This window comes from Magnolia sinica, chromosome 12 (assembly GCF_029962835.1).
Source record: "Magnolia sinica isolate HGM2019 chromosome 12, MsV1, whole genome shotgun sequence".
Lineage (NCBI taxonomy): Eukaryota > Viridiplantae > Streptophyta > Magnoliopsida > Magnoliales > Magnoliaceae > Magnolia > Magnolia sinica.
Window position 1 is genome coordinate 237,105 of NC_080584.1, and position 27,883 is coordinate 264,987.

At 38.2% G+C, this 27,883-nt stretch overlaps 1 protein-coding gene across 2 annotated transcripts; it reads left to right on the top strand.

Annotated features, from left to right (window-relative positions):
- Positions 1–2,974: 2,974 nt before the first annotated feature.
- Positions 2,975–27,870, top strand: LOC131220708 (ubiquitin carboxyl-terminal hydrolase 25). 2 transcript variants are annotated; one of them, XM_058215505.1, is made up of 10 exons: positions 2,980–3,432; positions 3,512–4,016; positions 13,037–13,112; positions 13,205–13,297; positions 16,295–16,381; positions 16,524–17,380; positions 17,558–17,686; positions 26,897–27,030; positions 27,136–27,237; positions 27,337–27,870. In XM_058215505.1, exons 1-8 carry the CDS (start codon positions 3,264–3,266, stop codon positions 27,015–27,017), a joined length of 2,037 nt encoding a protein of 678 aa, XP_058071488.1. In that variant the 5' UTR covers positions 2,980–3,263; the 3' UTR covers positions 27,018–27,030; positions 27,136–27,237; positions 27,337–27,870. The 2 variants fall into 2 exon arrangements, with proteins under 2 accessions (XP_058071489.1, XP_058071488.1); XM_058215506.1 differs by lacking the exons at positions 27,136–27,237; positions 27,337–27,870 and adding an exon at positions 20,331–20,481 and having other exon boundaries at positions 2,975–3,432.
- The last annotated feature ends 13 nt before the right edge of the window (positions 27,871–27,883 follow it).

Genomic DNA, 27,883 nt, shown 5'->3' on the forward strand with positions numbered 1-27,883 from the left:
TTTTTTTTTTTTTTTTCCGACGCCTGAAAACTTATCTTATCAAAGTAGATTTTTTGGAATGGAAAAAGAGTCTTGGACAAAAACACAACAGCCGGAAAAAGTAGAGATATTTTCATCTTGATTGGTTTATTCATAGATGCAGAGGTTTACTTTGATAAGGTAGTTTTTGTTCCAGTCGAATAAAAAAAAACAGAGAGTAGTAAGTCAGGTCTATACTAAATAATTATCTCCTTTCTCTGTAGATAAAAACTTTGTTACTCTAATAAGGTGTGATGGATGATACGGGGGCGCCACTTATAAAGAATTGCATATTTAGAATAGACGCCTTTCAAATTGAGTAGTCCAAATAACGGGCCCCAGATTTGATGTATCACAAGCTAAAACTTGCACTGTTTGGTTATCCGAATAGCAGGATCTGTCGGCAATAACTGGACAGTTAGAAATGAAAGATAACTAATGGTCCTATTTTAACAAGCTAGTGGATTGGAGTCAGAGGTTTGATTTGTTAGACCATTTTAATTTTTGGATCGCGACTTGGAGAAACCGAGCTCTGCAGTTTTATTGGTTTATTTAACCTATAATGTGTGATTTCTGAGTGCCAGCGAACGAAGCATCGTACGCAGCCTGAGTATCAAATAACTGCCCTGTGCAGTACCTGTCGCATGACCTACAAGCAAGCCGCCTCCTTAGACGATCCGTGGGATCCCCACCGTTGTTCTGATAAACACGCGTGACTCGTTACATGTGGGGTCCATATCTCGGGTCCCCACTGTGCCCTGGTTGGGAGGGATACTAGGGATTGAAGTGGAGATTTGTATGCGAAGCAGATTGCGTCTTGAGTAAGTCTCATAAGGGGCGTTCGGCACATGGTATAAGATTGGATTCCGCGCAACTGAATTGCATTTGGTACCATGCAAATTTTATCATACGTTCGACGAAGATGAAAATATTTGGGATTAGGTGGAATGGAATTGCATTTGATCTCTGATTTAAAATCCATTACGCATTTAGCCCCACATTGATGCATGTGTTTTATCCGTAATGTTCATTCATATATACCTTTTACACAGGACGTTCTATGTTATATATGTATGGTGACTTGTGTTCTCCATTATGAATTTAGTCCATTGATTAGAATTTTATAGTCCACCAAACATGGTTTTGCTTAATACCGTGCTTTTTCCGTAGCAAGAAATTTATCCAAGTATGGAATTGGATGACCAAAATATCATGGTATTTCTGAACAAATAATTATGGTGCAATAATGGTGTTAATCACATTTAATACAATTCCATATCATTTAATCCTATGGACCAAGCAGTCGCATCTTACCTAAACTCTATGCAGCGATCACCCCACATTAACAATGTGAATTGAATGTCTACCAGTGAAAATTTCTTAAGGGCCATGATAGTTTTAAATCAAGTTGATATTTTTATTTACCTTTCATCTATGTGTTGTGTGATCTTATCAACGGGTTGGATGACAGATAAACATCACCGTAGGCCTTAGGAACGTTTCAATATTCCCACTTCTTTCTACAGTGTGGTGCAGTTAAGCTTTGGATATATTTCAATTTTGGGCTCAACCCCTAAAATAAGCCGAAAAACCAGATGAACAACATGGATGAACCACATACATTCGCAGTGGGCCCAACAAAGTTTATTGGGTACCATAAAAGCTAAGTGAGTTACTTTGTACTCAATCCGATTTCATATGTACGGGAGAGTGGATTAGGTGTTAGTGGGAGTTTTCCTGTGGGGCCCACCTTGATATATATATATGTGTGTGTGTGTGTGTGTTGCATATCCAAGCCATCCATATTTTAATGCATTGTATAAAAAACAAAGCAGGTCCAAATCTCAAGTGTACCAGACAATAGGAACTCCTCAGAAAGCTTTTTGGGGCTACAATAAGTTTTGGATCAAGCTGCATTTGGAGGACATACCCAGCCAAAACATCAACAACCTATCACATGAGCAAACTCCGGGCTGATCCTCAGGTGGGCTGCATGCCTTCACTTTGAATATTCTGGCCATTGTCCACTCATGATAGCCCCCAGCTTATGTTTGTACCTGGATTCTACGTTCATGTGCCCCTTTCAATCTCTTAAAAGTCTGTTACTCGCCTTTCGATACTTCAGTTACAACTCGGAAACGCTCGAGCGATTAAGCGAGGAGGAACCGAGCAGGTCGGAGCGCGAATTTGGTAAATACACTCGGCACAAGTTAGGTCTCCAAAGGGCCACCGTGATGTAATGTTTTTATCCACACCGGCCATTCATTTTTTCATATTATTTTACGATAAAATCCCAAAAATAAGATATATCCAAAGCTCAAGTGGACCACGCAGTAGAGATTTAATAGATACCGTTGAAAACTTTTCAAGAGGCACAAAAGTTTTGGATCAAGCTGATATTAGTGATTTACCTTCATCCAAGTCCATCTTACCTTATAAACAGGTTAGGATGGCTAATAAACATCATGGTGGGCCATAGAAAAGTTTCAATGGTGACCATCATCATAATTTCTGCTTCATGTGTTGTGGTACACTTGAACATTTGATCTACCTCTATTTTGAAATTATGCCATAAAATGATATTTAAAAATGGATAGACGGTATGGATGAAATCCGTACATAACGGTGGCCCTCAGATACCCCAGCCTATGCCGAGGTCGGAATGGCCAGGTAGTAATCAATTCGCTTACCGGAAGGGGGAACCGGTGGGGGAGCAAATACGCAATCTAAGCAATTCACACATGAGCATACCCTCCGTCCCAAAACCCAACTGGTCCATTGATCAAACATCATTCGTAGCTTCTTTATCCAACCGTCCAAATTTCTCAAGCAAACAGAGGGCACCTGATGAGTGAGTTGATGAATGATGAGGATGTTGAACACGTGGCCGGCGGTTGGCTCTTCAATCTCTCCCCCAAAAATTCCATTTGTAACGACCTACTCCATGACTAGTATCCCAAGACTGTTTTTGTAAGGCCCATTCACCTACCCCACCTCTCTCTCTCTCTCTCTCTCTCTCTCTCTCTGTTCTGTAGGTATTCCTGCCCTAAGAGAGGGAGAGAGGGAGGGAGAGTCCCTCCCCCAAAAATCTCAGCCATCTATACATTCATTCAAAACAAAGAGCAAAAACCTTTGATTGGATCGGGCAAAACCCGCTTCCCATCAGGAATAACCGTTCACAGGCGACGAAGAAGAGAAACCATGCGATCTTCTCCTTACTCTTCTCCCTCCGATCCCAGCCGTTGATGGCCCTGCAAATGACGTGGCAGCCAAATCTCCACCGTCGCAAATCGGGCCCACCTCTCGGCTTGAAGAACCTCGGCAACACCTGTTACCTCAACAGCGTCCTCCAGTGCTTAACCTACACGCCTCCTCTCGCCAATTTCTGCCTCAAGAACCAACACTCCTCCCTCTGTAATCTCTCTCTTCCTCTCTGTCTGTCTGTCTGTCTTTGATTTCACAATTCGGATCTTAATTTTTGGAAATTCTGTAGGTGGATCTTCGTCGGGCACAGCTGATTGCCCCTTCTGCATCCTGGAGCGCCGGATCGTGCGGTCCCTCAGCATCGACGTTGCCCAAGACGCCCCCTCCAAGATCAGCAACTCCCTCAGGATCTTCGCCGAGCACTTCCGCTACGGCCAGCAGGAGGACGCCCACGAGTTCCTCCGCTACGTCATTGACGCCTGCCACAACACCTGCCTTAAACTCCTCAAGAGCAAGAAGCAGCTGCTGCACCAGCACCACCGCAATGGCGGCGGCGGGCCGGCCAACGGAGCCGACCCGCTTCTGCACCGCCACGACACTGTCATGAAGGAGATCTTTGGTGGTGCGCTGCAGAGCGTCGTGAAATGCCTGTCGTGCGGTGCTGAGTCCAGCAAGACAGATGAAATCATGGATATCAGCCTTGATTTGTTCCAATATAACTCCTTGAGAGAAGTTCTGCGCCGGTTCTTCCAACCAGAGACCTTGGATGGCAACAACAAATACAAATGTGGCAAGTACGTGGTTCTCAAACTTGATTAATTTTCGTTCTTTCCCCTTCTATGTATTTCGTGTTATTGCGGATTTCAATTGCTAGAAATTTAGTGCTACATTGCCCGGAAACCTACATTTGATGTAAATTAAGGAAATACGTTTTTGGTGCCTTGGATCATTCTCTGCTCTTGTTTTTATAGAGCATCGATAAATTTCACAGGGCACATCCACCCTTATGCTCCTTGATGCATAGTCTCTAGAAGGGGCTCAAGCCCCTAAGGAAACACATTTTTGTATAAAGATGATTTTGAGCTCTTCCATATCTAATGTGGACAAAACATGAGCTAAAAAAATTTCCATTTATGTTTTGAAACACAACAATCTCCCCCCGTTTTAAAACAAGCTAAATGTTTTTCTTTTTATAAAACTTTGTGCAACCAGGAAAAATATGAATAAATATAAGTATCTGAGATTTGAACCTATATCCATGACTTAACCTGATTCGTATAAGAATATTAGTTAATCCAATCTTGAACTGATATTCTTTTATTACAAGACTGGAGTTAATTCACTCATATTTTTCAGCCACTAGATGTTCACAACCAGCCTTCACATTATCGCCATGTGGAAAATCCTGTTTGATGAGTGCTTGACAGATTAAGTCCCAAATCTCATAAGAAGCGGCACCACTTCCATTCTCATATAGGCGACTATCAAGGACATCCTGTAACCAATATTTCAATATAATAGCTACAGACTTCTTAAGGAATTTAATCCAATCTATCTCATGTTATAGTAGCATCATTTCACACCTTAGGAATGGGGCATTGAGAATGTCAATTCTCATTGACGTTGGTGCTTTGTAATTGAACTTTCAATCTCAATTACCCGTTGAACCTAGATTTTCTGGGATCTCCATTCACTTTCTTAGTTATTGAGATCGAATTTATTTTAGGTCTTGCAGTCCCATCCTCCTCGATGTGTCCTTATATCTTTTCCCTTGCACAGCCTTTTGTTAGAGGATCAACCATATATATATATATATATATATATATATATATATATATATATTCTTTTTGAGAGGTAACTTGAAATTTATTGGGTCCTTACTCTTACTCCGGTGGTAGACTCTCAAGAGTTTCAACACCTGGTTGAGGGTTCAAGTACCCATGGGTGGTGAAATTCCACTACGGCGTGAGTGTGTGGTGGTGTGTTAAAAAAAAAAAAAAAAACTTGAAATTTATTAGAAAAGCCTGCCAAAGGCGTGTTGGGAGAAAGATCCCTTCTTGACCACACACATAGAAATATTGGAAAAAAAAAAGCAGAAAAAAGAGGCAAACCACAACACAAAGATTTACACGGTTCCCTTTTGGTACGTCCACGGATTCACATTGATCCACTATGCTCAAATGCAAAAACAAAGTAGCAGCTCTCAATACAACGACAACTCTCTCTCTCTCTCTCTCACGACAGAATATATATTATCTCAAACAAACTAGGGTTTGCATAAAATTCCATATGAAATTACAAAATTTCCCTCTGGGCTGTGGGCTACTCCCCTAGACACTAAGTGAGGGGGCACTGCCCCCCCTTTGACCCCTAACGAGCTCAGCACAGAGCTTGACCTGCGAAAATGATGGCTAGATGAGCAGTACACCTGATGATCAAGCTCCACAGATCCTAACAAGGCGGGGAAAGAATATAACCCAAAACTAGGAAAGAAACCAAGAAACAAAATCAGTAGACATCGTTGCCTTTACATTTGTGGCCCACTCCGAAACAACATTTTTCACCAATATTCTTGTACGATCAACCAAATGCTCGCATGATCTAACAAAGTCAACAGTTATTACTTTATACTCTAACAATTGTCTTCTATAGTTGTGCTTTAGTAGCACTTTCTGGGTTTCCTGTTGTGTATTCTATTTTGAGCTCTATTGATAGTGGTATTACTATCACAAAGTATTACAATAGGAGGAATAGGTTTCACCCTAAAAGCAAATTATTCAATAAAGTTTTAATTTACTTAGTTTCTTTCCTAGTTATTGTTAGGGCTATGATCATAGATTCCATGGTTGAATGAGATATAACCGTCTGTTTCTTCAACTTCCAAGAGATCATACCTCTACCCAAGGTGAAGATATAGTCACTTGGGAATTTAGACTCATAAATGTCAGAGTTCCAATCTTCATCGCTGAATCCTTCTAAAACAACAAGATAATTAGAAAATTGAAGGGCATGATTTTGAGTTATATATATATATATATATATATATTTATATATATACAAATTACAATGACTTCTACCAAGGTTATGTGAGTATGTACTCAGTTTACTAACTGCATAGGCGATAGTAAGCCTCGTGTAGTTCATAGCATATATGAAGCTACCAATCATACTTACCAATCATACTTTTATATTCACGTTTAGAAATCTCATGACCTTTATTTCTAGTTAATTTAATGTTAGGATTGAATGCTATGCTCATTGGTTTACAATCAAAGCTATTATGTTTTATAAAATATCCTCAATATAGTGAGGTTGTGACAAAGTAATTCCATTTTCATTCTTCATGATTTTTATTTCAAATATCATGTTTGCTTACTTAAATCCTTCATTTTGAATATTGAAGATAAAAAGGCTTCTGTTTTTATGATGGCATCTAAAGTAGTATAGAAAATCAACATGTTGTTTACATACGATCATATAATAACTGTATACCCATCAGTGGTTTTTCGGTATATACATTTGTTTGCTTCATTTATTCTAAACCCATGTGATAAGATTACCTGGTTAAACTTCTCGTGTCATTGTTTAGGTGCTTGTTTTAAACCATATAAAGATGTAACTAGCTTACATCCTTCATTTTCCTCTCCTAGTACGACAAACCCTTCAAGTTGACCCATGTAGAATTCTTCATAATGGTGTGCTCATTGGTTTACAATCAAAACTATTATGTTTTATAAAAATATTCTCAATATAGTGAGATTGTGACAAAGTAATTTCATTTTTATTCTTCATAAGTTTCGTTTCAAATATTATGTTTGCTTCACTTAAATCCTTCATTTTGAATATCGATGATAAAAAGGCTTCTATTTTTATGATGGCACCTAAAATGGTATAGAAAATAAACATGTTGTTTACATACGAACATATAATAACCGGATACCCATCAGTGGTTTTCTAGTATATACATTTGTCTGCTTCATTTATTCAAAACCCATGTGAAAAGATTATTTGGTTAAACTTTTCGTGTCATTGTTTAGGTGCTTGTTTTAAATCATATAAAGATTTAACTAGCTTATATCCTTTATTTTCCTCTCCTAGTACCACAAATTCAAGTCGACTCATATTGATTTCCTCCTCTAAATCGTCATTCATGAATGCAGTTTTTCATCCATTTGAAGTATTAATAGCTTATGGATGGCAAGCAACACTATAAGGATTATAATAGATGCTATTTTAGTAAAACTTGAATGTGTAAAAAAAAATAAAAATCTATTCATTCTTTTTGTTTATATCCTTTAACAACCAGTCTGGCTTTGTATTTTTCTACAGAATCATCCGTCCCACGTTTCTTCTTAAAGATTCCTTTTGATTCTAAGGTTTCTGCATTTGGAGGTAGATCAATTAAGATCCATGTTTCATTAGAAAGAATAGAATCTATTTCATCTTTTACTGCTTCCTTCTAAAAGGGAGCATCCTAGGAAGTCATTGCATCTTAGAAAGTTGCAGGGTTGTCTTTTATCACGTAAGTCTCAAAATCAGATCCAAAACTAGTGGCTGTCTTTAGTCTCTTACTTCTCTTAGGTTCATAATCTAGGTTTTCGAGAGGTGTTTCACTAATCCTCTTAAGAACACTAAAACCAGTTTGTGATTGAGTTTCTATATAATCTTATCTTAGATCTGGAATGATGTGGGATGGTATCTTCAGAAAAGTTAGCATATACTGATTCTATGACCTGGCTCGTACCTATATTTAAGAATCAATAAGAAGACTATTATGAGCATATCTTATGAATGCATAAATTCTAGGTTTTAGGTCCTAGTTTGGGTCTCTTAGGATCTATCATCGTAACATAAGCTAGACAACCCCACACTCTGAGGTGTCTAAGATTAGGCAATGCAACTCAAAATCTTATAGGGTGTCTTATTATTCTTAGAATATGGGACTCTGTTAAGAAAGCAACATATTGACAAGAGAGATTCTTCCCATAGATTTTTAGGTAGGTCAGAACTAATTAAAATTACATTCACCATCACTACTAAGGCTCTGTTTTTTCATTTAGTTACTCCATTTTGTTGAGAGATGTATGGAGCAGAGACTTGTTTCTTAATTCCATTAGTTTCACAAAATTCTACAAATTTTTTTTTTTCTAGCCTGCCCCTTACTTCCATTCCATTAATGTGGCCTGAGGAAGAAAGCTCCTCCAAGCATTGGCATATTCTCCACCTCTATCGCTTATGAGAATTTTAATATTTTGGCTATTTTCTTTTTCAACTTCTGATTTATATACCTTAAACTTTTCTAAAGCGATAGAGGTAGGTCAGAACTAAAAATCTAAAGCGATAGATTTTTAGGTAGGTCAGAACTAATTAAAATTACATTCACCATCACTACTAAGGCTCTGTTTTTTCATTTAGCTACTCCATTTTCGTTGAGCGATATATGGAGCAGAGACTTGTTTCTTAATTCCATTAGTTTCACAAAATTCTACAATTTTTTTTAGCCTGCCCCTTACTTCCATTCCATCAATGCGGCCTAAGGAAGAAAGCTCCTCCAAGCATTGGCATATTCTCCACCTCTATCGCTTGTGAGAATTTTAATATTTTGGCTATTTTCTTTTTCAACTTCTGATTTATATACCTTAAACTTTTCTAAAGTTTCTTCTTCTTTAATATGTAACAGAAATACATGGGTAAAATTTGAACAATCATCCATAAAAGTGATAAAGTATGACTTTACCACATTCAGTCATCATGATTTTTAAGGCACATGTGTGAGTGTACTTGATCCAATGTTGTCAAATCGCATAAGCCATTAGCCTGGGCTGATCGCTTATGCCATCGCATAATCGCATAAGTGATCGCTTAGGCAGTTAGGCTGATGGCTTTTTTTTTTTTATTTTTATTTTTTTGAAATTAAAAAAATAAAAAATGGTAAAAAATAGAAAAAATCCTAAAAAATTAAGAAAAAACTATGTATAATTACTACAAGTGATTGGATTGGGTTTATTTACCTATTTCATTATAGTGTGACTATTAAGTCATCTATATGTTGAGTTATTTTATATTATATATAACAAAACAAATTTAAATAATCAACAAGTTACACTAAGAAAGAATTAATTATTGAAAACTACAAATATAGAATATCCGGATTTAGATTTTTAGTTCACCATCCCAGGGAGACAAAATCATCAACAGTGCCCTCATTGCGTATGAATGTCTGGATTCCAGTCACAGATCCACCTCAAAGAGCCTTTTATGCAAGTTAGACTTAGAAAAGGCCTATGATCATGTTGATTGGGACTTCCTTCAATATATGCTTCTTCGGATGGGCTTTGGAGAAAAATGGAGAGAATGGATGAGAGAATGTGTGGGATCGGCCCACTTCTCTATCCTTCTCAATGGTTCCCTTGGCTTCTTCAAAAGCTCAAGGGGATTGCGTTAGGGTGATCCCTTGTCCCCATTCCTTTTTCTAATAGTTACTGAGGCTCTCTCCAGAATATTACAGAAAGGTCAAGAGGAAGGGATTATAAAAGGAATCAGAGTGGAAGGAATGGATCAACCGATTTCCCACATCCAGTATGCGGATGATACTCTGTTGTTCAGTGTAGCTGATTAGAATATGGTGAGCAACTTGCGGACAACGGTTCGGTGTTTTGAAGCAGTGTCGGGCGAAAATGTTTGGCGTGAACATGGAGATTGAAGAAACAAGGACATTTGCTGATTTTTTTGATTGCTCTCTAGGCCGCCTCCCAACTTCATTCGTGGGTCTCCCACTGTGTATTGGGAAACCCCCAAAATCACTATGGGACAAAGTTATAAACAGATTCGAGTCGCACCTTGCTAGATGGAAATGCAAATTTTTATCGTTGGGCAGTCACTTAACTCTCATTAAGGCAGCCCTATCAAACCTTCCGCTATACTTCATGTCCTTGTGCAAATGCCCAACTTTGATTGTGGCAAAATTGGAGAAATTAAGACTTGATTTCTTATGGCATGGAAAGGAAGATAAGAAGAAATTCCATTTGGTCGAATGGAAGGAGGTTTGTAAGCACTTTCAAGATGGTGGAGCAAGCGTGAAAGACCTTAAGAACATGAACCGGGCTCTTTTAGGGAAGTGAACGTGGAGGCTAGGGACGGAAAATGGGAATTTTGGAATACGATTGTCAAGGGTAAATATGGCAGATTGGACGGAGTTTGGTGGACCAAAGACTCCTCGATCTACAGGGCATCGGCGCTTTGGAGAGATATTTTATCAATTAAAAAGGAAGTTTTAAAAGGCATTGGCTTTGAGTTGGGGAAGGGAACTAACATTCAGTTTTGGGGAGATACCTGGGTGGGTCATTCAGCTTTGAAAGTGGAGTTCCCAAACATCTTTCGCCTTGCCCCAAATCGGGATATTACCGTGGATAAGTGCTACACCATAATCGGAAACAAAGTCGAATGGAATCCAACATGCAGAAGAAACCTCAAAGACTGGGAGATCGATGAATATACATCACTTTTGGATCGCATTTACAAGAGCATGCCAGATCAGTCAAGCGAAGACAAATTAATATGGACTCTCCACAAATCCAGCAAATTCTCGGTGAAGTCACCTTACAGCAACATGGCCAGCAATCTTAATCCCAAAGAAGAACCTTTGACTGCTCAAGTTTGGAGATACCCAGCCGTGCCTAAGATTGTTGCATTTGGATGGCTGGTGGGAAAAAACAAAGTCCTTACGGTCGATAACCTTAGGAAAAAGGGGATGATCATTTCAAATGTTTGCCTATTTTGCATGTCAAATGAAGAATTGGTGGATCATTTGTTCATCCATTGCTCTTTTATCAATCAAATCTGGTCAGACATTTTGAAATCATTCGATATTAGGTGGTGTCACTCAGAATCGGCAGGTCAACTTCTAAAGGCGTGGCATGGGGTGAGAATGGGTTGATACAGAACAGTGCTATGGAGATTGGCTCTCCTCGCGGTGTGGTGGTCGGTGTGGAATGAAAGGAATGGAAGATGTTTCAACGATACCTCCAATTTGGTGGAGACTATTGTCTGTAGAGTTAAACAGTTAATCATTGAATGGGCTGTTAACATTGACAAACTCAAGGGATGTAATTTAGATTTCCTAGGAGCTTAGTTCTGGTCCGCTTTCTCCGCGGCCATGCTATCTCTATTCTCTTTCTCTGTTTTCTAATACAAGTTTCGTAACTTTTCAAAAAGAAAGAAAAGAAATTGTATTGATAACTTGAATCTTGATGAGTTAATGCATACAATATAGGTTACAACTTACAACTTATTACAATCTACAAGAAACTTGACTGTTGGCCATTATGCCATGGCATACTAAAGTATGCCATGGATTATGCGATTATGCCATCGCATAATCATGACATACTTTCTGCATGGCATATGCGACCATGGCATAAGCGATCTGAGCCATGGTATGCGATTATGCGATCGCATAATCGCTTATGTGATCGCACATGACAACATTGACCGGATCTAGAACATTAGTATCTTTTTCAACATTGTGAAAAGATTTTCTAGTTATCTTAGGCACACACTTCACAAGCTTTGTGAATTTCATTTCTCATTCTAGGGATAAGACCAAGTATATTTTTACCCATGCTTTTCAACATTCTAAAGTTAATTCGTCCTAAGCGTCCATGCCACACATCCAATGACTCAACAATATAAGCATTAGAACTGGAAGCTACATTCTTATTGATAATACTAAATTTAAACATCCTATCACAAGCATGGCCTTTTCCAACAAGTACATTTTTCTTGGAAATAACAAACTGATTGGATTCCGTCACGAGTTAAAGCCCCATTTTACTCGGGAGGTAACCAGAGACCAAGTCTTTTCTCATTTCTGGTGCATGGGGTACCCTACAGAGTATGATGGTCTTCCCTAAAGTAAATTCAAGCTCAACTTTTCCTCCATGAATGACATATGCAATTAGTGGTTTTGTTCGTTCCCATAACGAACATTTATTTGCTCACAACAGGTCCGTATGTCTTATCGTAAAAAAGAAAAAAGAAAAAGTAAAAAAGGTTCATAGGTCTTGAACAAGCTTCTATCAAAACTAACATGAGTGGACACTCCTGTATCGATCCACCATCAGTCACTCTTTTTTGATAAAAGAAGCTACTAGGCAGCGATGACAGGGATGGTGCATGTTGCATGTGTATCACATTGTGACATATGGCATATTGATATGTGGGGCATTAGAAGATGGGCAGTGGTATATGTTGTACACGTGGCACATTGGCACATGTGGGGCACTTGAAGATTGATTGTTTCACATGTGGGGCACTCGAAGATGTGCAGTGTCACGTGACTATCATGTGGGGCATTTTATGGAGGGGTTGTTTCCTCCTTTACCTCAAAATTTTTTTTTTTGGAAATGCCATTCTCAAGTATGGGCATGGAAATGGAAAGGAGGCATCTTTCATGAAATGGGAGGGAAATAGAAATGGCATTTCGAAGATATTTACAAAAAAAAAAAAAAAAAACAATGGAAATGCCGTTTACATGGATAAAATTGTTTCCTTAATTTACGTTTGAGCAAATCTAAACAGAGCCTTCTTGTGAAAGAAACTACGTAGCTATGCTTGTTTTAGCAGTTTCCTTATCATGTTTGTAGGGACTAGCTGAGGTGGCAGATACCTTGTCAAAAGGAGTATCTTGCCTCAACTTTCTCTTCAATGAATCTTATCCTTTGCCTTGATAGACCTCTCATTCTCACTCTAATTTCATTGATCACCATACATAAAAGGAAAGGCATTCAATATTGTGTCGTTTTTGTGAATTCAGGTGTAAGAAGTTGTCAGCAGCTAAGAAGCAAATGTCCATTCTTCGAGCACCTAACATCCTTGTCATCCAGCTAAAGGTACATTGGTTTTTGCTATTGCCTTCTTGTATTTGTTTCAATTCCTTTGCTGCCATTAAGATTCATCTTATGTTTGTGCTTTGGTCTTTCAGAGATTTGAGGTCATCCCTGGTGTGAAGATTGATCGGGCCATTGCCTTTGAGGAGGTTTTAACGCTTTCAAGTTACATGTGCAAAGCAAGCCAGGTGTGTACATATCTGAAATGAGCACTTTGTCCTTTTAGCTCTCTCTCTTTCTCTATTTATTGGTGCATTATTTTCCTACATGGTATTTAGTGATGCATCATGGTCCATTTAGTTGTGAGCCTAGTAGAACAGTATATTGTGGTAGGATTAACATTTGCTGCAAAGTTGTAGTCTCAATTCATTTATCCTTTAGTGTTGAGAATGGTGAAAATGTTGATGATGAAAATTCCACAAATTTTAAAAATTTTTAATCCCATGGTTTGATTGCTAAAAGACAAGAAATGAAGGAAAAGTTGTGATGATTGCACCTTTGCTGTAGTTGTGCCCACTCCATTATATTGTATCCTTCTAGCAAATAGACCCATAACTAGTTTAACCTTCAAGAGGCATTACTACTTCTTGACTTTGCAGCAATTGTGCGGCTTGTGCTCACTACATTTCATCGCATCCTTCTACCATATAGATCCATATTTAGTTTTAACCTTCAAGAGAACATTACTGATTATTGATTAAATGATCAAAACTTAGGGGCTGTTTGGAATTTGGATGCACACAAAGTCGTGTACGGTACACGCTTGCATTGACAACATGTATGCAGTTTCTCAAGCACCGGTCAAGCACCATTTTGCAAACAAAAAGAGGAAAATGAGGATAATATGTATAGCTAATATGTCTGTTACTCAAGGATAGTCTGTCCTTGCTCAAAGTGTCAGATGGACTATACATGCTAAAAGTCCTATATGGTGCATATAGGAATATAATGTTCCATGCACATGCATCACCTGCCAAATGTTGTCAATGTATGACCATCCAATGTTTAAGTACCGACATTTGTCACACGTGCCACCATCAATCTTCAAGCGTCTCACATGTGCCATGTGTTAATCAATGTGCACATGGATCATAAAGTTACCTGTGTTACCAACCATCTTAAGCTCCCCATATTTCCCACCACTCCATGTCTTAAGTACTTGTCAAACAGGGTATGTTGTGGCCTAGAATTTTGCATGCATCCAGACAGGCCCTTAGTGTTGTTATTCAAGATGATAATCGATGGTATCATTGAGTGGTTTTGTTGAGGAGAAGAGGGGGAAACTATTCCAGCGTGTGTGGTATGAAATTCAAGTATGAAAAAATCCTACTGAAAATTTATTTTATACATATTAGGCATCACACATCATATTGGCTTTTTTCTACTTGAGGTTGAAACTTGGAGTTGAAAATCTTGCATTTGAATTAGAATTGGAGTGGCTCCTTCATGATTTCAGATAAAATAAAATTGTCATGAGATTAGTTCAAGTTACAATCAGCTGTTTAAAGACCTGTTCTGTGCGGCTAAGTAGGGATGATAGGTACTGAGTGCTCGGGTATGATCCTTCAGTTAAAACCATGGTCGAGGGAGCATAAAATGAACAAAAAGATTGGCTGTTGATAAAATGGAGAAAACACCATTGTGAGTAGCTAGGTTTCCTTACAAGCAGTGGGACCAACTTTTCTGCCGTCCAAGCTAAACCTAGTTGGCCCGAAGGATGGACACTTGCTTTGTTGAGCTCAGAAAAGGAAAAGAAAGGACAAAAAACCACTGATTGCAGCATGAGCTGAACCAAGCATGCCACTAACCAAAACTAACAAAAGCTGAGTAGAAGAGTGGAGATGGATGAGCTGGATATGCCATAAGCTTGGTTCCCTGGACAGTCCTCTCTCAGTAATTTGTGTATTGATCGGTTCTTCCAAATGCCCATCTTTATATAGGTGTGGTGGATATAGGTCGACGTGAACGACTCTGGGACAACTTTCTTTAATTTATTGTGCCATGCCACACGGATCAAAGTCTGCCGGCCTGGACGAATGAGCTACCATGCCAGAGCTAGGATCCTCTGTTTTTTTTTTGGTAATGATGATTGGATCAACGTCGGATATTGGATCATGTTAAGGATGGAAGGTGTGTTACAAAATAGGGAGACAGTTGGATAAGATCTCCAAAAAATCCTCCGAGATTCAAGATATCCAGAAAATTCTTTGAGATTCTACCTGTTCTGAATCTGAAAGATCTTTGAACTCCTTGGCTAACCATTGATGATGTTATTGAAAAATGGCTAGTCCAGGAAGAACCCTTGCGGAGCCCTATGATGACATCTGGCTTTCTTTATGACTACTCCTTGGTGGTGAATGAAACAAAAAGTCCTTGGCAAGTGAAAGTGTCTTGATATAGAATTGTCCGAGTTGGAGATTTTCGCCAGGTGGGTGGTGGAAGCTTAGATTTGATGGGTCATCACAGGTTGATCCCTGTCCTAGTAAGATGAGGGGTATGTTGAGAAACGAGGAAGGAGAGATTCGCCTTTGTTTCTCCGGTCTCCTATTGGTGAGGGGACTCAACAAGGATGGAGGCGTAGGTGCTTAGAGAAGGATTATGAATTTTTGCCAATAGGTGCTCTGGGCTAGTTATCATTGAAGGAAACTCGGGTAAATGTCATTAACTGTGTGAGAAGAGGCTTTAATGAGGCGTGGAAGCTAGTTTCTATTTTATGGGAAATCTGTCTTCTCTCATCTAGTCTAAGCATCCTGTTTCCTTACATTAGCGAGAGAGGGTGTTAGTAGGCCCTCTTTCATGGATTTGGAAAAATTCCCTTCTTTCATGATACATCTTTAGTTTCTTTGTCAATGAAATTTGTGCTCTCAAAAAAAAAAAAAAGAAGCATGGGGTGAGAAAGTAGTTGAGAAACAGTATGGAAACTGGAGAGCTCAGTGGAAATGAAGTTAAAATGTTTTCTCTCCAAAACAAAATGAATGATGATTAAAATTGGCCATGTATGGATCTTGAACCTTGATAGTGCATCCCCATTTACAGTTGTTCATATCTACATGGAGATAATTCAAACAAAGTACCAGGTTTTTTTTTTTTTTTTATACATTTGATGCTGCATTTAGGATTTTAAACATTATTCTGGTAGGACAATGAATTAAGCTTTTCCGCTTTTTTGCTCGACTTATATGCAGGATACACAGCCAGAGTATAACCTTTTCGGCAGCATTGTGCACTCAGGCTACTCAGTAGATTCTGGACATTATTATGCATACATCAAGGTTTCTACTCATACTTATCTGTTCATTTTTCTCATTTTTCTCAGTTAATGTGCTTCAGATGAGTTTCTACTGTTGCCTATAACAACAGCTGCATATAGTAGTTGATTTCTCATATTATTTTAACTCCTCCATGTGCCCACAGGATGCCACAGGCCGCTGGTATTGTTGCAATGATCATCAAGTTTCTCTCTCAACCCTGCAGGAAGTTTTGTCAGAGAAGGTTTATATTCTATTTTTCTCTCGTAGCAATCAAAGGCCGAGGCCAGCCAAAGGTGGTGGTTTCGCCAATGGAAAGAAGTCTCCTGATTGCAGTAGGAATAATGTATCAGTTAACCAGAAGGCAACTGTCTCATCGAAACTCCCACCCACAAGACCGCATGGTGCACATCATTCTGAGAAGGATATTCCAACCACATCAAAGATTGGTAAAGCACCTTCAAGCCCACAGATAAAGTTTAACCTTAAATCCCCAGGATCCAAAAGAATTGATGCAAATGGGAATGGTAACTCAAAGGTTCACAACAATGGATTCACAGGAAAGCACGGTCACCATGAAGAATCATTAGGTCCCGAAAAGATTAGGATATCATTGGCGTCTAACTCCGCTGAAGAATCAACTGTTGTACAAAAGCTAGAGATGCCATCTATACCTAATGATAAGCATGCTGAGGGTAAAAACTTTTCTGATGGTGCGGATTCTGAAAGCAAGCAAACATTTTCAGTACCAAATGGGAAAGGGGAAATTCAGAGCGTTGGTGTTGATTCAGAAAAAGCAGAAGTTCGTGAGGACACTGTTACTAGAAATGTGGTTGCAGTAAGCAGAGAATCGGGTCCTGGCCCTGTCTCAAATGAGAAGGATAAGTACCCCTCTGATATCCAAAGATTTAAGAGAAAATCTCCAGACATTGAAAAAGTGGAGACTCCCCTTGCTATTGAGTCGAGCAATTTGCCCGAACAAGCTGCCTATTCCGGGGAAAAACTTGAGGAGTTTAAAGAACTGTAAGTCATGATTTATAAGAAGTCGGTATTGTTATGGTTGTTACTTGATATGCTCATTTTTTCTGAATCTGTACTATAAGTTTAGTGAAGTCAATAATAATCTTTGAAACCATTTTTGTGAAAGCTGTTCTTATCCATTATTACTTTCTATCTTTGTAAATTTTTTTATTTTTTCAGGCTTGCTAAGGAAGCAATTTCAGATTTACATTCATGTGGGTGGGTTGATAAAGTGCACAGTTACATGCGTGGAAAGAAGAGGTTGTGTGCACAATCAGCAGGAGGCACTCCCAGTAACACTGAGTTAAAGTGAGTCAAGTCCTTTTACTTTCTTTTCAGCTGCATACACATCTTTTAGGGTTTCTTAATATAAATCTATTGAGGCAATACTTTGTTTAGCAACTCACCTGCCAACATAGAGTGAGATCTTACAATGAAACCTGTGATGGGAGCAATGTGGTCAAAATCGTTATTGCATTGCAAATCGGAACAAGACAAATCATAAGGTTTTATATATATATATATATATATATATATATATAATTTTAATTATAAATTTTATTTATTATTATTATTTTTTAATGATTTTCCTAAAAATTGAAAATAACTTGCTAATTATAAATAAATCAGAAAAAAAATAGAAACTCATCAATCATCCATTTCCCATCAATATGCACCAAATAATACCACCATACCATGATAGTGTTAGAGGATTCTCATCTTTCCGTTATTTTTTGTCGTTCAAGAAATTTACCCTAAAAACCATCCAAAAATCCTTTAATAATTAGTGTTTTGTTTACCTTTCTTAAGTGTAGAATCATGTTGGGAAAGTGGCATTTGATTCTGTAGACTGGCAAAAAAAGACATTTTGATTTCTAACCATCATTACCACAATGCAGAGGTCAGCATGATCGTAGCCATCTATAAAAAACACATTCCAGACAAGTCATGTAAATGGTGTTAAAAAACAGTTACATTACGACAGTTACGTTATGACTGTAGCAGATGTTATGTAATGGTAATGGTGGTGACCGTTACACAATGTGGGATCATAATGCCCGATTCAAAAAAAAAGGGGCCTGTAAAGGGCCAATATAGGTCCACAACGGACCGATATGGGGCCAATACATTTTTTCCCTTTAAAAAAAATATGATCATTACAAGGCCATAACGACAGTTATGGCTTGTATCATAATGGCCATAAGGCTGGCCGCCGTTATGACCACCATTACCGTTATTGAATACTTGTATCAGTTTGGTGTTTTGATTGATTAAGTAAGAAATCACACAAAAATGCAAAAATGTTTTAAAGCTGAAGAGAATATCCATCATGTAATCTCTTATAAAGAATAGAATAAAGTAATTGACCTCTTGTATAAGATTCTACCCCCACCAATTTAAAAACATAAAACGAAAGCCAACTATAGCTTAAAATAGAAGAGAGCGAGTATAATTTGAATTGTAAATCTTTGGATTCAGATAATAGAATCATAGGATTCATCTTAAAAGGGATTCAAGGTGGGATTCAAATCATTTTGCTTAAGATTCGACTCAAATTGTAAATTGTAAAATCCTAAATCATAGGATTTTGACAACATTGGAATGGAGCTTCTTTACAAGGAGTTTGTATACTCCACTAATGTTGTTTTTTTCATTTTTATTCAGGGAACTGTGAAATTGTGAAGCAGAACTCTGTTCAACTAAAAAGTCATACATTCGCATACATGCTTTTTTCTTTCTTTCTTTTTCTTTTTATGTTGTTGTTTTTTAGCAAGCAACAACAAATTTATCAAGAACAACAAGGGAAAGAGTCTGGAGGAACAAATGAGCAATAATACAACAGCAAAAACAAAAAACCAACAATGACACTACAAGATGCTGGCCACGGCGCTCAACCTTCTGCAACAAATTTAACTAAATGTATAATCAAGAAGCAAGAGCCAAAATCTGGCGCGAAAACAAAACAACCAAGGTCTCTAGAACTTCATCCACGACAAAACAATAACTGAGCCCCCCTCCTCAAAACTTCAATCAGAATGCAGTTCATCTGCTGAATTATTGGAGCATACTGGGGAAAGAAGGGCCCACTCAATCACTCTATATATTGATACGATCAAACAGGCTGTTAATTGAACTTTTCATACCCTAAAAAAAGTATGCTTGTTCCTTCTCTTTCCATAGTTCCCACCACATAGTGAGAAGAATTAGCCCATGGTTTTGAATATTGGTATCGTATTGGCCGATATGCCCATATTGTATCCATATTGGCATGCTAAAATATGTGACACACCCTTAAAAAGGTAGCCCGTATCAGTTCTATCAACCAATACAGGGCATATCGGCACCAATACGGCTGATACGGGACGATACACCCATGAGACCCAACTTTGAATTTTATTTTTTATTTTTAAAAAATTTTTTTTTTTACTCATTTACTTGTCTTCCATTTAGACCATGGAGGAAACTTAGAAAATCATTTTAGATTAGATTTAGACCATTTTATGATCAAAATAAAAGATTTGAGTGCGATTCGACGAATCGAAGCGAATGGATCTTTATGAGAAAAGTAGGAAAGAAGGGTAAAACTTCACTTTCTTTTTCGTTGTTAATCTTCATTTTGTTGTGTTTCAATGTAATGGGCTCTAATTCACCAAATCATGATTGATTTGTGTTCAATTTGGGCCCATTTGGTTGACTTGCAATATGTCAAACCAATAGACAACATTCTTATCAAACAATGGTCTGATATACCATTATATTTGTTCAAAATGCAAAAGTGATAGATTCTTGAATATCTCATTTTCCCCCTTGATTCTTTTGCTCTGAAAAAAGTTAAACCAATGTGAGCCAATATGGTCCCTATGGGCTGATGCCGATATGCGATGCCCATACTGTATTGTTTTTCGGCTGGGCCAATAGGCCCCCTGATACTGATATTCAAACCATGAAGCAGCAGTCACAGCACCTTATTCTTCGGCAAGGGACCACTGCTCCAGCTTCCAGCTTGAAAACTACTGCAAGCTGTCCCTTGGCACCCATTCGACAGCAAATAACGAGAAAAGTGGCTCTAAAGAGAGCTGGGCTGCTGGACAATGAAGAAATAGGTAATGGACAGATTCCTCGTTGCATTTGCACATGACAAATCTGTTCAGCCCTTGGGAGCCTCCATGCCAAAAATGATCTACTGTTAGAATCTTGTCTTGAACTGCTTCCCAAACAAACAACGCCACCGTAGGAGGATATTCTCTTTGCCACATAAAGGATGGGAATGAAGCTTCTTATTCGGATCGAAAAAGACAGCTGAATACTTCCCAAACAAAACCATCTGCATTTTCTAGTATCTCCCTTGTTTGGCATCAGAAGCACTGTTTGGAGATGGAAGCTGCTGGAACTCTGCAATTTATCATCATCTTGTCATTGTCTAAGCCTTATACCAATTAATTGGGGTCGGCTCCATGAATCCTGTTCCGCCATTCCACTGTATCAAGGCCCATACCTTCAATTAGACCATAGGCCATCAAGTTTTTTCTACCTCCATCCACATCCTTTTGGTCCTTCCCCTTGCCTTGTTAGAGCCTTCAACTTGTACCAACTCACTCATAAACTCATAATCGGCGGGGTTCTTGGTCTCCATTGCACATGAACAAACCCTCTTAAGTCTTCTTTCCTTCATCTAAGTCTGCATTTTCTAGCATCTTTCTAGCATCTCCCTCATTTGGCGTCAAAAGCACTGCTTGGAGACTGAGAAGCTGCTGGAATTCTGCAATTTATCATCATCTTCGTCATCATTGTGTAGGCCTTATCCCAATTAATTGGGGTTGGCTACATGAATCTTGTTCTGCCATTTCACTCTATCAAGGGCCATTCGCTCAATTAGACCATAGGTCATCAAGTCTTTTCTTAATACCTCCGTCGACATCCTTTTGGCCTTCTCCTTATCTTTTTAGAGCCTTCAACTTGTATCAACTCACTCATAATCAGCGAGGTTCTTGGTCTCTGTGCACATGAGGAAACTATCCAAGTCTACTTTTCTTCATCTTATTAGCTATTGGTGCTCTGCGTAACACTCTGATTTGGGGAATAGACCCCATCAATATTGGGCCTCCGAAAAAGCGAAATGTTGGGGTCGACAAAAGAGCGGTGGATCTGGAATGGATTTGGGGCGCAAAGTAGGTTTCAATCCATCTGATGTATCCCTTCCATTGAGTGTGGCAAGAATGAAGAGCTTCTGGTAGCCAGTGACCAAAAAGGGTTGAAAGAGAACGGCTCTGCCTGGAAAGGCAGAATTTATTATTTGATGCTCATAAAGGGGCACTCTTTGCCAAGATATTTGATAACGAAAAGTTACTATAATGGTCAACCTTATGGCCATAATGGTACAGGCTGTAACGGCTGTTACGGCCTTGTCACGGTCAAATTTTTAAAGAAAAACATAAAAAAGGAAAATTTCAGAATAATGGGAGGATCCCAAATGCGTATTGTTTCTAGTTTTGAACATGTGTATAATGGCTTAACGGGCCATTCTTTGGTAAGAATGTTGTCTCGGGTTGCCGGAGTTCTATTTGTTTGACTGACTCTAAAACTCCTATATTTAATATTTTTAAATAAGTGCAATTCATTCCACTTATGCATATCCCTAATCATTATACACCATTTCCCTCAAGAAGTTTGAGGAAATAAATTAAAAATAAAATTGGATGAATAGTGTCTGTTTCATTCGAGGTACACTTGAAATTCATGCAATTGATGGGATTCATTCCATTTATGCATATCCTTAATCGTTATACACCATTTCCCTCAAAAACAAGAAAAAAAAAACTTACAAATAGTGTCAGATTGATTTGGGTGTACTTGAATGTCTAGAAATTCGTGCAATCCGTGGAACCATGGGATTCATCCCACCAATGCATATCCCTTGTTCCTTGAGTTTGATTGAGAAGGAGAAAGGGAGAGAATATGAGAAGCAAGAGAAAAGAAAGAGAAGGCTTAGAAGGTGGTGGTGCCCCTAGCCTCTCTTCTTATTAACAATAGGGCTATGTGAAAGTACAAAAATACCCCCTATCCTCATGTTATTCCATAACCAAAGGCCATATGCTTAAATTCTAAACACATCAGCTTATGGACGAAAGAAAAGGAATAGTAAGATGAAATAGTAGAAACCATAATATCCGGATGAAGTGGGCAACACGTGTGATCATCACCATCCATCAGGGTCCATCAACACTCCTCAAGTTGGAGCATATACATCATGAATACCCAGCTTGACGAAGTGAGTATCTAAATGAGAGCGAACAAGAGCCTCAGTGAACAATATTTGACAATTGATCCTGAGACTCGCGAAGAACATGCAAATTTCCTTGCAACTTTTTCTTTGATGGATTGAATAACTTTGATTTTCTTGGTTCTCTTATGAGAAACCAAATTATTGGCAATATGAAAGGCAGCTTGATTATCACAATACATCTTCATAGGACCATCAGCTACAGACCCCAACTCACTCATCAGTGTCTTTAGCTAAACAAGCTCACACAAAGCATGGGCCATTGCCCTATACTCTACCTTTGCACTTGAAAGGGCCACCACTCTGTCTACTATGTGCACAAGCAGTCTGTCATTTTGTTTTCTACTTCTTGACACGTCCTTATGAAGTAATGGTCTTCCATTGTTTGTTTCTACATCTTTTCCTTTTCAGTGTCTTTTTTTTTTTTTTTTTTTTTTTTTTTTTTTAAATAAAATTATTTTTTATTTTTATTTTCCTCGGGGAAATCTTGAAATAATTTGAGTAAATAATGTATGGCATCTTTTAATAGCGTACAGCTGTAGCTTGGTCTAGAGGCAGAGGACTTAGATTTTTGGTTATCAAATAGGTGCCCTTTGAACTGAGCACAAAATATCCTTTGTTGATCTTTGGCCTATAGTTTGAAAGTATGAAAAGGAAGACAACTTTCTATTTGAAAATAATTTGGGAAATGAAGAACACAAATTGAGGAAGGCCTAGGAAAATTAATACCAACAGAACCAAGGAAAGGATTTGAAACATGACTTTAGCAGGAATAACCTTGGATTTTTTCTTTGAAAGGTGACATCTTTTTAATTTTTTATTTATTGATAAGGCATAGATGAGGAATCTACAGTAGAAAAACACAAAAAACCAAACAAACCAAACAAAAAAAACCAAACAAAAACAATCAAAGCCAACCAACTGACGAGGCTAAAGCACAACTATAAAGTGATCTAGTGGAGGCATCCCAATACATGACATCCAACTTAGCCTTCCTAAATACCACTTCTGGCGGCTTGCACCGATTCCGAAAGTTATCATTCATCTTTTTTTTTTTTTTTTTTTTTTTTTTTTTTTTTTTAGGAAGAAGCTATCATTCCTTTTTGCCCAAAGGATGGCCAGGAGGGTTAGCTTCCACAGTTTCCTCCCTTTCTGATCGGCGCCTTCCCTGTGCCAAGCGAAGAACATGTCCACAATAGTTCCAGGCATCTCCAACTAATACTAAAACAATGCCAAGAAATGACCCCAAACTTCGTTAACAACAGAGCCAGGAATAACCTAGATGTGGTGGATTATTTAAAATTCATACCCAAGAGATTCCTCGTGTCGCATGATAGCCATGTGCTAATTAAACTTGAAGAAAAATTTTGTAAGATGCTATTCGACTGATTATGCTACATGGGCCTGGGCGCTGGGCTATTAAGATTCAACATGAGGCAGAGGATGAGCGGTCCAGAGGTGAGGATGTTGAAATGGCTTAGTTAGATTAGGAATGATCGACTCAAGGGTGAGGTGACTTGAAACAACCTAGGAGTTCCATGTGCCAAGAAAACTGGAGACGGACCCCTGTTAGGGAGGGAACTTTGATTTGGGTTGAAGGCAATATTTTAAAACCCTGACCATTGACCAACTTTGACCCTTTCCAATGGCGCATTTGGTCCAATTGGTCAGACCCTCTTTGGTGTGTTTTGGTCCAGACGTATTCTTGATTTAAAGTAATATAAATATTAGGAATTTACAAGTACGGTGTGTTTGGATGCCACCCATTTTTCATTTCTCATTAAATCTGTGAGAGCAATGTTTTTGCAGGAAAGCTGTCTTTTTTTTTTTTTTTCTTTTTCTTTTTCTTTTTGGATGGGTAAGCTGGGATTGAATCTGAAACCTCAATATCAAAACACAGGCTTCTACAGTTTTATAGGAATGATGTTGTCACACCTCCCTGATAGGTGAGCTGGGCTCAAACCTGAGACCTAAATGCTGAAACACAGCCTGTCGCTGGGACTGACCTCCTCTGTCACACACGTTCATATGTGATCAAGCTTGGTATCATGGAAAACTGAAATTTCGGGCCCATTGGACACATGAGTGGGCACCAATCTTAAGCTCAAATGCGACTATTGTTTCCTTTGCCAGGGAGGAAAAAGCATTAAAACTCATTCTCAGTTGTCACCGTGACTGACCTCCTCTGTCACACATGTTCGTATGTGATGTATTCAGAAATCTGAACCAATCATCAAGCTTGTCATCGTGGAAAGCTGAAATTTTGGGCCCATTGGACACATGAGTGGGCTACAATCTTAAGTTCAAATCCAGTTATTGTTTCCTTTGCTTAGCAGGGAGGAAAAAGCATTAAAACTCATTCTCAGTGGCACGAAAGCACCCCCTAATCTGCTGTTAACCTAGTGGCTGGAGCATTTTTGATTTTCAAATCGGTGGTCATCAGTTCATGTTTTGAGAGATGCAGTTGTTTTTATTATTTTATTTTATTTTTTGTTTTTTGCCTGCCAATTTCTCTCTCTCTCTCTCTCAAACAAAACAGAGCTAGCCCCTTAGCTGGCCGGGGTTTATAGCGACCTGGTTCATTTTGGTCCAAACCCACCCGATTGGCTGGTTTAGTTCAGGTATTAAAACACTGGCCGATGGGCTCGAAAGGAAGAGGATGGGATGGACTAAAAGGACTTGGATAAGGTAAAGGATATGAATTTTTTTACACTTACCAAAGGTAGGGCCTTAGGAAGTTATGGTGAAACAAGAATCATCACAAATAGCTGAACAAGGCTATGTGACAATGACAATGATGAAACCAATGTTTTAAATATTGATGATATCAACCGACATATCCCACGATATATCTTGTATCCCACTTGTGCAATGCGAAACGCACAGGTAATGCTAATATATCCCACGTGTTCAATCCAGTGAGCATTTTCAATTTCTGATCCTTTAAAAAAAAAAATAAAAATAAATTAAAATTATGTTAAATAAGCGTAAAATGGTTATAAATCCATTGGTTCTTCATGTTTTGCATGAAAATTTATGGAGTTGGGGCTTTAATTTTGATATCCATTGGTTCTTCATGTTCTCTATGTTTTTTTTTTTTTTTTTTTTTATTTTAAAAATTTTCCTTCAACCAGGTATCAATTGAGACTAATTTGATTTAGCCAGGTATCAATTGAGACTAATTTTGAAGTGTATGTAGGAGTAGTTGATGAAACGATCATAACATACGTTCTAATTTTGAAATTTGAGCGTTGGTGGTCTGATTTGGGAAAAAAAATGGAGAATTCCCCATTTTCTCCCAAATTGCTTGCAATGTTGCACTCCAAACATTAACTCGAGCATGTATGAGGGCTGATCTACTGATTTGTCAATTTCTTATCAATTTTTGAAAAATTAAAACATATTTAATTAAAAATAATAATTTTTTTTTTTAAAATATTAATCTTTTTTCAAAAATTTCCTTCAACCAACTATCAAGTGAGACTAATTTCTAAGTATTTAGGAGTGTTTGATGAAATGATCATCACATGCACTCTAAATGTCATGCATTCAATTTGAATATAGTCGCATTAGTTCAGACAAATAACGCATAGCCTAGGACCTTATGCAAAGGAAACCTATTATGTGCACTCCTTTCTTAAGATGTCATGATTTAAAAGTGTGTATTAAGGTCTTTTTTTTTTTAACAATTCCCGAAGTTTCATTGGAAAATTCAATCATTTTCCCAATGTTTCCCCATGTTTCCCAAAAAGTGCGATAAATTACCCGATACAAATGATATATCCCATGCGATAACTGATATGTATCTCCCAAGGATGTGATATGTAACTCGATACCGATATTTCGAACATTGGATGAAACCACTCATTCTCTTATTTTGGATTTGTTTTTCATTATTGTGCTTTGCTTATATATTTTCTAAGTGAGCATCTAGTATAACATGTTTCCCATACTTTCACTGTGCTCATAAATATACTGAATCTCTTATGGGTTGATATGATTGATCATCTAACAAAGGGATTTCATGGTTCTTGATTTGTTAGAGAATCTCCTCCCTAGGTGATTCTTTTTCCTTTTGCTGAGGTTGATCATCTTGAGCTGTGATTGTCTACTTATTGTAACTTATCCTTTTCTGGTTCTAGTTTCTGTAGTCTGGTTTTTTAATAGGGTATGGAGATTAAATGAATCTTTTGATTGCACTATTATAAATTTGTTCCCTCTCTTTTGCTATAATGCAGGAAGCTGCTGATTGTGGATGCTAAGCAGCAGTTCATCTCCCAAGTTCCAGAATCATTAAAGGAGAATCTTATTCGACGCCTCAGATCAGTTAGCGGCAGAAAACAGTTACTGGATGTGTAAACAACTGATGATGGTTTGTGAAGCAAACAACCTTATGCTTGTAGTCCAGACTTTCAACTAATATATTGGGATAAAATAAATTATGCTGACCTGCAAATATATGTACTGGGTTTTGCAGTCTCTTGGCGTGTTTGGCTACCCGAGCTGGTGTATAATCTGTATTACTCATGTATGCAACATTTCAGCGACCGTTTTTTCTTCCAGGAAATGATAACGATGGGTACGTAGTAAGAGTTCAATTTCTGATCTGCTTTGCATTTGGATTTTGGAGGCAGCAGAAAATTCTTATGCCCTTTTATTTGGAAATCATAATTCATAGGTGCATGGGAGAATTCGAGTTCCATAAGGACAGACTAAGCGGTATTTGTGACCACTTCTTCTAGTGGATCCAACACCTCGGCAAAGTTGTTTTCCCAGCCATGATGCTGCAGCCTGCTCTGGGCAGGGAATGAGTAACATTCTTGTGTATGATATCCTTTTTGACAATGTCTTCAAAGTGCGAACCTCAGTTCTTGAGGGCTTTCAATTTTCCATCAAATGTGGCAAGATATGGTATCATTAGGACTTACCCAATTATTGAGTTCCTTAATTAGATGACCGGCGAGGTTTTACTTTCCTGAAATACGTCGTACTTGCTCTAGAAATTGTTGTTCATGTTGACCTGTGGTTCTTCACGGTTGTGGTTTTGAATGGGGGTGAGATCACTTTGTGCTTTCAGGTTCATGATATGCAATCTTTTTTTATTTGTCAAAATGACGTTTTGAATACAGGCGAACCCAGTATTTGTAGGGGACATTGAATTGTAGTTTATTTTCCTTGGGCGGATTTTAACACTCATAGTTATCATGCTGAATCACACAGCTGCA